General features: G+C 32.9%; 1 protein-coding gene across 1 annotated transcript; it reads left to right on the top strand.

Annotated features, from left to right (window-relative positions):
- Positions 1-6,251: 6,251 nt before the first annotated feature.
- LOC124971196 (zinc finger protein 286A-like) lies at positions 6,252-6,824 on the top strand (the record flags this gene model as incomplete). The annotated part of the gene is made up of 1 exon (XM_047534980.1): positions 6,252-6,824. A coding segment is annotated over one exon (573 nt), but the record flags the coding sequence as incomplete, so codon positions are not given.
- Positions 6,825-10,333: the final 3,509 nt, after the last annotated feature.

Below are 10,333 nucleotides of genomic sequence, written 5' to 3' on the forward strand. Positions count from 1 at the left end.
TTCTAACTTACTCTAGTATGTTTTTAAAGTTATTTAAATATTGTCATTTCTTAAGGTATTTTCTGCTTTTAAGTTGGTCAATCCAGAATATTTCATGAGCTGTTGAGAAGATTGGTTCTGTAAGTCTAGTTGGTTTATAATAGTTCTCGAAGTCTTCTAGTCCCTGTTTACCATTCTACCTGGTTTTATTTTCTGTTTCAGTCACTGGGGATTGGTGTCTCAAAATATCACTGTGTCACTATTTATATCAACTCTCTCAAGGTGACCTCTCTATATTTCAAAGTACAATGCAAGTTAAACATGTATTTACTATTATTTTATGGTTTTTAGAGAATGGAGTCTTCTATCTTTATATAATATTCCAGTTTGACTCTTTTCAAAGTGTTTTCACTTAAAAAGCCTTTTATCTCATTAACTTTTTGTTTAATTTTTTTTACATAACATAATTATTGCCATCTCTGATTTCTTTTTTATCTTTGCATGTAATATCCTTTCCATAGTTTCAATTTTACTAAAATTGAGCACAAATTTAAATAAAACCTCAAGTAGAGAGCATAGAGGAATTTTTAGATTTAATCCCATTAGTCATGTTTTGTGTTCTAATTGGTGTTTAATAATAATACAATTATACTTAAATAAATTACCAAAAATAAAGAACTTATTACTGTTATTTTGTAAGTTGTTTTCTCTGTTTCTTATAATTGTTTTTCCTACTTTTTATTTGCATTAAATTTTGGTTAATAGATTTTTATGGTGATATGCTTTGATGTCTCACCTTATTCTATTTATGTATTTTATGGTTCTTATGCCATTAAAAAGAGATTTTAACAGTTTAAGTTTAAACTACATTATGTACTGGTAGTACTTAAATTCCCTATAAAAATCAACATCTTTGCATGTCCTCTTAATGTTATTGATGTCACAGCCATTTTCATATTGTATATCAATTAACAGGTTTATGATACCTTGTTTTTTTCTTTAAAATGTTATAGCAAAATTGTTTTATGTATCATACAGTGTAATAGAATTCATATTTGTGTATATTTGTTCTTTTGTCAGAAAGTTTTGAAATTTCAAATGATTTGTTTTGTGAAGATTTATTTTAGTTTCAATTGAAAGGATTCTCTATAGAATTTCTTGTAGGACAGGTCTAGAAGTCAGAAAGTGTTTTAGCATTTGTTTATCTTGATATTCTTTCTTTTTCTTTACTTTGAAAAATAGTGGTTTTGGATACAGTATTTATGGATGTTAGTTTATTTTTTTTTATTCATTGGACTATATGTTCCAATTCTTTTCTGGAAATCTTCTAGTAAAAAAATCAACTAATAATTACATGGACGTATTCTTGTGAGTGATACATCTTAGCTTTTGGTTCTCTCAAAATTTCTGTTTGTGAATTTTGAAACTTTGATTAGATGTGCTTTATTTTGAGTCATTTTGTGTTTATTCTTGTTGGAAATGATTGTGCTTCTTAAAGTTTGATATCTTTTCTTCCTCACATTTTCAATTTTTCTGACCTTAGTTTTTAAGGAATATTTCAAGTGCACAATTTCTGCTGATTTCTATTAGTAACTTTTTTCTCTCATTTTCATTTACTTTAATTCTATCATTTTGATTTTTATTTAAACATTTTTAATTTTTAAAGACTGCATTTTGATTCATTGTACACAAATGAGGTACATCTTTTTATTTCTATGTTTGTGCATGATGTAGATTTATACCATTCATGTAATCATACCTGTACATAGCATAGTGATGTCTGTCTCATTCCACCATTTTTCATATCCTCCTCCTCCCTCTCATTTACTTTTATGTAATCTAACATTGCTCCATTTTTCTCTCACCCTCCACCTTCCCCCCCATTACATATTATCATCCCTTATCAGGGAAAACATTCGACCTTTGTTTTTTTTTTTTGTGACTGGCTTACTTAACTTAGCATGATGTTCTCCAATTCCATCCATTTATCTGCAAATGCCATAATATTATTCTTTATGGCTGAATAATATTCCATTGTGTATATATACCAGTTTTTTTTTTTTTTATCCATTCATCTGTTAAAGGGCATCTAGTTTGGTTCCACAATCTAGCTATTGTGAATTGAGCTGCTATAAACATTGAAGTGACTGTGTTACCGTACTATGCTAATTTTAAATCCCTTGGGTATAAACCAAGAAATGGAATAACTGGGTCAAAATGTAGGTCCATTTCAATTTGAAACTCCACCAGCAATGTGAAAGCATGCCTTTTTCCTCACATCCATGCAAAAATCTATTATTGTTTGTGCTTTTGACCCTAGCCATTCTTATTGGAGTAAGATGAAATCTTAGAGTTGTTTTAATTTGCATTTACTTTAATTCTTGATCAGCACATTGAATATCACAGAAATGGTTATTTAGTCTTGTTAGTAAATTCATACCTTTCACTTCTTAGGGTTTTTTTCTAGTTGTTTTATATTGTTGCTTTGATCCATCCAAGTTTCCCTTTTTTCTTGGTGTGCTTTTGTTTCCACTGAGATTTTTCACTTAAAAATAACCTTGCAGTAGATGATTATAGTTATTTTGAAAATGTTTGGAAATTCCTAAATAAATAAAAAATAGGCCACATAAAAAAAACGTGCTTATAGTCCAAGGTAAAAGGGAGTCTGAGGCAGAGTGACTACAGGTTTCCTGGTGATATTCTGTCTCAAAAATAAACAATCTGGAAAAGGCCTGAGGGGACTGTGGTCAAAGCTCAGTGCTAGAGCAATTTCCTAGCATGTGTGATCTAGTGGTTTTAATCCTCAGAACTCCATAAAAAGAAAACAAAGGTATTGTGTCCATGTAAAAAGAGAAATTTAAAAAAAAGAAAAGAAACAAAAAAGGGACTGGGGAAGTAACTCCGTGGAAAACTGTCCCTGTATTCAATCCTAATTACACTCCCCTCATAAAAGAAGGGGATAAAAGTGTGGCAAAAAGTCAATTGTTACCTCACTTAACTCATATGTGAAAACTGAACAACTTGAATTTAGGAGCCATAATTTGGGGGATATTAGGAGTAATGTCAGTCACAGTCTGCAAGTTTATATTTAATTTTATTTTTTGTGGTGCTGGGGATTGAACCCAGGGTTTTATGCTTACACAGTAAGCACTCTACCAACTAAGGTATATCCCCAGCCCTGCATGTTTTTATTTTGATGAGCAAAGTCAAGTGTTCTGTACAACATGGTGGGTGTAGTTTGTTATATTTGTCTTTTTATTTTGTATTGGGAATTGAGCCCAGTGGACTTTACCACTGGTCAATACCATCAGTTCTTTTCCTTTTTTGTTTTTTAGTTAGTGTCTTGCTAAATTGCTGAGTTTGGTCTTGAATAGGCACTCCTTCTGCCTCAGTCTCCTGAGTCACTGGGATTACAATTGTGTGCCAGCCACCATGCCTGGTTAATACATTGTGTTCTTTTTAAAATTCATTTTGATGCATTGTACACAAATGGGATACAACTGTTGTTTCTCTGGTTGTACACAAAGTAGAGTCGCACCATTTGTGTAATCATACATGTACATAGGGGTTAAAGAGTGCTACTAGAATGTATGTAAATTTACTAAAATAAATATGCTAATTATGTAAAATAATACACATATTAATGAGTTATATTTTGTCATTTGTGTGCTTTAAAATATCTAGATGTACATAAAAATTAGTCTAATCAATTAATAAACAACAATATGTGTGAACATTAAAAAGTGAGTTTTTTTGTTGACTTCTATGGTTTGACTTCATTCAGATAATAGTGACTTCAGCTCTGATAAATGTTTGTTGCCTCTGAAACCAGTTTTTATGCTGTATCTTCTCTAGATGTGTATTTACATTTCTTTCACTGTAAATGTCCATATTTCTTCTTAAGAACCAATAATTTTTTAAGCTCATGATGAATATCTTTGGTATTTTTGTTCCAAATCTACTTGTTATCTCCAGGTCTCTGTGTAGACCAAAACTAGTTTTTATAAATTTGTCAAGAAAGCCATAACTGTTTGTTTATTTCTCACTTCCCTTTTGCCAGTGAGAGAGAATAAAGGGGTTGACAGTTTTTCCTTATCATACAATGTCCTACTGAGGAGTAAGAATGACTGTGTTGATCAAAGTAGCACATTTTTCTTCCCTCTACTATGTGACTCTCTCTAGTGAGCTCATCTGAAGTTCTGTAAAATCTAAGATGGTTTTGGAAGTTCTCACAAGTTAATTTTTTCAGCACATTTTTGTGAAGTTTATTTTTTTATTTTTTATTGGTTCTTAGTTATACATGACATTCAAATCCATTTTGATAAAATTATACAAGCATGGGATATATCTTATTCTACTTAGGACCAATTCTTGTGGGTGGTCATGTTGGTGGAATTCACTTAGGGATTTTCATATGTGTACATAAGAAAATTATGTAAGATTTATTCTACTGTCTTTCCAATTCCTATCCTCTCTATACCATGATTTTCTTATTCATTCATTTGTTGATGTACATCTAGGTTCATTCCATACCTTAGCTACTGTGAATTGTGCTGTTGCAATCATTAATGTGGCTATGTCACTGCACTATGCTCATTTTAAATACTTTGGATATATGTTGAAGTAGCATTACTGGATCAAGTGATGGTTCCATTCCTTGTTTGATTTTTTTTTTTAACCAGGAATGGAATCCAGGGGTGCTTAAACAATGAGTCACACTCATTGTTAAAACACTTTTAATGTTTTAATTACAGACAGCTTCTCACTGAGTTGCAAAGAGTCTCACTATGTTGCTGAAGCTAGCTTTGAACTCATGAGCCAACTGTCCCAACCTCCATTGCCCATTTCTAGTTTTTGAGGAATCTCCATACTGCTTGCACCAATTTGCAGTCCTACAATGTATCGGCATCTGCTTTTCCCCACATCCGTGCCAACATTTTGTTGTTACCTGTGTTCTTGGTATTTGCTATTCTGACTGGAGTGTAGTGGCATCTCAGTTATAGTTTTATTTTGCATTTCTCTATTTCATAGAGATGTTGACCAGTTTTTTAGGTATTCGATGATCCTTCCTATTTCTTCTTTTGAGAAGTACTTGTTAAGTTTATTATCCACTTATTGATTAGGATTTTTGTTTTTAGCTATGCAGCAATTAGGATCTTGGATTTGCTTTGCTGCTCCCTTTCTGACATTCTCACATTGATAACTTCATTTTTTTTGCAAAATGTATTCAAAAGAGTGTAGCAAGTAAAATCAGTTGTTTCTTTATTTCTTTCAGTTATGTATTTTCATCAAACCCAAGAAATTTCATCAGAGAAGGGAATAAAATGTTCATTCCAAAATGTGATAAAGGGGAGGTATAGAAACTCTGGCATTAAAAATTTACATTTAGGAAAGAAGGGGAATGTTTGGGGAGAGTAAAGTTTAGAAAACTTGCATGATGAATTTAATAAATGTGAGATAGCTATACAATAAATTTTTTATCATGAATGTATATCAAGAATATATGAAGTCTCAGAAAACACCTCAAGTTTTGGTAGTCAGTTTTGAGAAGGGTTTTGAGTGTGTTGAAATTTTATCTTCACTGAATTTTTGATAAATTAACTTTGCTGTGAAATGAAATTGGAAAATATAAGATGAAATCTATTGCATGCTTTAGTTCATAACAATAAAAATTTGAAATGTAGCATTTGGTTAAATCTTTACTCAAACATTTTTTTTAGACAAGAGATTTAATAATAAAATATTACTAAGTACAATCAGATTTTTTAACTTAATGAAAAGTGTGTTCTTCTGCATTCAATGAAGAGTTCTTTATGCCAACACATAGCATTTTAATAAATGTAGGAAGATCTGTACTTATCCATTATTACTTAATAAAAAATTTGGTATAAATATTTGATGAGAATTCAACATTTATAATTAATCTTTCAAAACCTTTTACCCAGATCTGTACCCTAAATAAATATGAGTACATTTTTATTGGTGAAAAATGTAACAAATACAGTCAAACTCACAAGTATTTATAATATTTTTTCAAATCCTAGAAAATATCACTGTGCTCATTTTACAAACAAGCTTTACAAAGGTAATAAGTGCAAACAAGTATTTCATCAGTGCTCAAAATTTAAAGAATGTGCAAGAGGCTTCAACAAAGTCACAAGCATTATTCAGTGCAAGAAAAATTATATGAGAAGAATGCCCTTCAAGTTGAAGAAATGCGTTGAAGCATTTAAGGATTTCTCAACCCTTTATCACAGTAGTGATAAACCCACAGAAGTGAAGATTGTGGTAAAGCCTTTAATAAAAAGTCAGCCCTTAGTAAACAGAAGAATCATGCTGGAGAGAAGCCCTATACTTGTAATGAATGTGGAAAAGCATTTATTTACATCTCAAAACTTACTGAGCACCAGAGGGTTCATAGTGATGGGAGACCGTACAAATGTATAGAAAGTGAAAAAGATTTTAAACACACCTCAGGCCTTACTCAACACCAGAGGATTCATACTGGAGAGAAACCCTACACATGTAAAGAATGTGGAAAAGCATTTATTCAAATCTCACATCTTAATCAGCACCAGAGAATTCACAGTTCTGAGACACCATATGAATATAAGCAATGTGGCAAAGGCTTTAAGTATACTACACAACTCATTAGACACCAGAGCATTCATAATGGAGAGAAGCCCTACAAATGTACAAAATGTGGGAAAGGATTTGTAAAAATTTCAAACTTGACTGATCACCAGAGGATTCATAGTGATGAGAGACCATATAAATGTAAGGAATGTGGCAAAGGCTTTAAGTGTATTAGTGCCCTTGTTAGACACCAGAGAATTCACAGGGATGAGAGACCATACAAATGTAAGGAATTTGGAAGAGATTTTAAATATTTGTTGATCCTTACTCAACACCAGAAGATTCATACTGCTGAGAGGACCTACAAATGTACAGAATGTGGGAAAGGATTTATTCAATTTTCACACTGTACTCAACACCAGAGGGTTCATAGTGATGAGAGACCATATGAACATAAGGAATGTGGCAAAGGCTTTAAGTAAAGTGCAGCCCTTACTCAACACAAGAGGGTTCATAGTAATGAGAGACCATATGAATGTAAGGAATGCAGCAAAGGTTTCAAGTGTAGAAGAACCCTTATTAAACACCAGATGGTTCAGAGTGATGAGAGACCATATGAATATAAGGAATGTGGCAAAGGTTTTAAGTATAGTACTGTTCTTATTAAACACCAGAGGATTCATAGTGATCAGAGACCATACAAATGTAAGAAATGAGGCAAAGCTTTTAAACTCATCTCAACTCTTACTCACCACCAGATTATTCATACTGGAGGGAAGCCCTATAAATGTAAATAATGTGGAAAAGCATTTATTCATATCTCACATATTATTCAATGCCAGAGGATTCTTAGTGATGAAAGACCATATGAATGTAAAGAATGTTGGAAAGACTTTAAGGATTGTCCAACCCTTATTAAACATCACAAGGTTTATAGTGGTGAGAGATCATACAAATGTATAGAATGTGGCAAAGATTTTCAACTGAACCCTTACTCCGTACCAGAGAATTTATATTAGAGGCAAATCATGTGAAAGTGAAGAATGAGGGAAAGCTCTTAATAGGAGTGCATACCTTATTAAGCGCCAGAGAATTTATATTGGAGAGAAACCCCAGAATGTGGAAATGCATTTGAGTATTGTCCACCTCTTACTTGCCACCACATAATGGAGAGAAGTCCTACAAATGTAAATGTGGAAAAGCTTACAATTGAATTCCAATTCTTACTCAACACTAGAGGGTTCATCTTGGAGAGAGAGCATACAAATGTAGGAATGTGACAAATTCTCTAACTGTTGTTCACTCCTTACTAAATTCTTGAGAATTCATATGACAGATCCTGCAATGTAAATAATGTTGCAAAACCTTTAGTAATTGTTCATACATTACTGAACACCAGAGAAAGAGCAGACAAATCATAAAACTATAATTTGTCAGAAGGCTTGGTCTTAGACTAGGGTAGCACAGTTGATCCTTCTTATTCTGGGGCTTCCACCTCTTGGACTGTGCAGCTGCTGTTTCTTCCAGCTCTCCAGCCTGCAGAAGGTCATTGTGGACCATCCAGCTTGTGGTTGTGTAAGCCAATCTAATAAATTCCCTTTTGTAGTCATACTTCCTGTTTATTCTGTTCCTCTAGAGAACACTGAATAATACATTGCTGCTTTTTTTTTGTCAATTCCATATTGATAACCTGTTTTACTTCTGTTAATTTGAGTCTTTTCTCTTTTTTTCCTGGTTAGTTCAAACAATTTTTTCAATCTCTATAAGCAAACAACATTTGGTGTCCTTCAATCTATTTTCTATTCTCTATTTTAACCACTGCTCTGGTGTTTGTAATATTTATATCCTGTTAATTTTGGGTTTACTTCCTTGTTTTTTTTTTCCACTTAAATTATAAAGTTGGGTTATTCATTTGGAAGCTTCTATAATAATGTAGTGTTTCATAGCTCTGACTTTCCCTCTGATAATTACTTTGGCTCCATCTCATAAATGTTTATATATTTTGTTCTTTACACTGTTTAGAGTATTTTCTATTTTTTTCTTTCAGTTTTATATTTGTGCATTTTCTAATTTTAATTTAATTATTATTTTCTCACATATTTATTGTGATCATAAAAGATGCATGGCTCCATTTCACTATTTTAAATTTATTGACATTTCCTTTATGACCAAATATAACCCATCCTGGAGAACTTTCCTTGAACACTCCAGGAAAATGTATATAATGTCTTTTTGGACATAATATTCTGTATAGCTCCCTTAGGGCAGTTGGTTTCTATTGTTTCTAAATTTGTCTTGTGAACAATTGACTTTTTGAACTCAATAAACTTAACAACCAAAAAGTAAACCACCCAACCAATATGTGGGCAAAGGAATTGAACAAGCACTTCATAGAAGAATAAATATAATTAGTTAATAATTATAGGAAAAAATGATCAACATCTCCATCAATTACAGATGCAAATTAAAATTGCACTGAGATTTTATCTACATCAGTCAGAATGACAATTATGAAAATAGAAATAACAATAAGTGTTGGTGAGGATGTGGGGGAAAAAGATGCACTCATGCCTTGCTGGTGGGAATGCAAAGTGGTGCAACCACTCTGGAAGGCATTATGAAGATTCCTCAGAAAACTTGGAACAAAACAACCATTTGACCAGGTCACCCCACTTCTTGACATGTACCCAAAGGACTTCAAATCAGCATACTGCAGTGATGTAGTGTATCAGCCACATCAATGTTTATAGCAGCTCAGTTCATAGTAGCTATGGTATTGAATCAAATTAGGGACACTTCGACAGATGAATGGATGCATAAATTGTGGTATATAAACATGATGGAAAAATAGCCAGAAGAATGAATGAAATTATGCTATTTGCTTGTAAAAGGATAGAATTTAAGACATCATGCTAAGTGGAATACACCAATCCCAAACACCAAAGCCTAAATGTTCTCTCTGATATGGGAATTATAACACATATTGGGGGGCAGGGAGGAAGAATAGAAATACTTTGGATAAGAAAAAAGTGAGTGAAGGAAACTGGAAGGGAAGTTTCCTCCCTGGGGCCTATTTCCATATCCTTCACGCTCTACCAGAGTTTATCGATCATCTGTGACCCAGGAAACATTTTGGGACTGCAGCATGGTGGAGCCTATGGTAACTGAAACCCAGATTTGTGAGGTACTAAAAACCTTGAGGGACACTATAAATCTACAGGATAGAAACTGTACTACCTGAAACCCCTATGGCTAGATGGAAAGACACAAACAAATTGAAAAAAAAAAAAAAAAGGGAAGAAAGGACCCCAAACAAACCAACACACTCCAATTATACACTCCATTGAGAAACCAGTAGAAGAAATGTCAGAGAAGGAGTTCAGAATTTACTTAGTAAAACTGCTTCATGACTTTAAGGAGGATATAAAGAGTGAAATCAGAGCTATGTTTCAGGAGAAGGAAGATAACTTAAATAAAGAGATAAAGATCCTGAGAAGAAATATAAAAGAAATCTTTGAAATGAAAGAATCAATAAACCAAAATAAAAATTCAATGGAAAGTAGCACCAACAGAGGAGACCACTTGGAAGACAGAATTTCAGGCAATGAAGACAAAATACATAATTGTGAAAATAAAGGTGACCACACAGAGAAGATGATAAATTGTGTGACATTCCCTCACCCAGACACAATGCCTAAACAGCAGCTGCTGAAGCCAATGGAGTGGAGCTACTGTGACTACTTCTGGGCTGATAAGAAAGACCCCCAAGGCAGTGGCA

This window comes from Sciurus carolinensis, chromosome 19 (assembly GCF_902686445.1).
Source record: "Sciurus carolinensis chromosome 19, mSciCar1.2, whole genome shotgun sequence".
Taxonomy (NCBI): domain Eukaryota; kingdom Metazoa; phylum Chordata; class Mammalia; order Rodentia; family Sciuridae; genus Sciurus; species Sciurus carolinensis.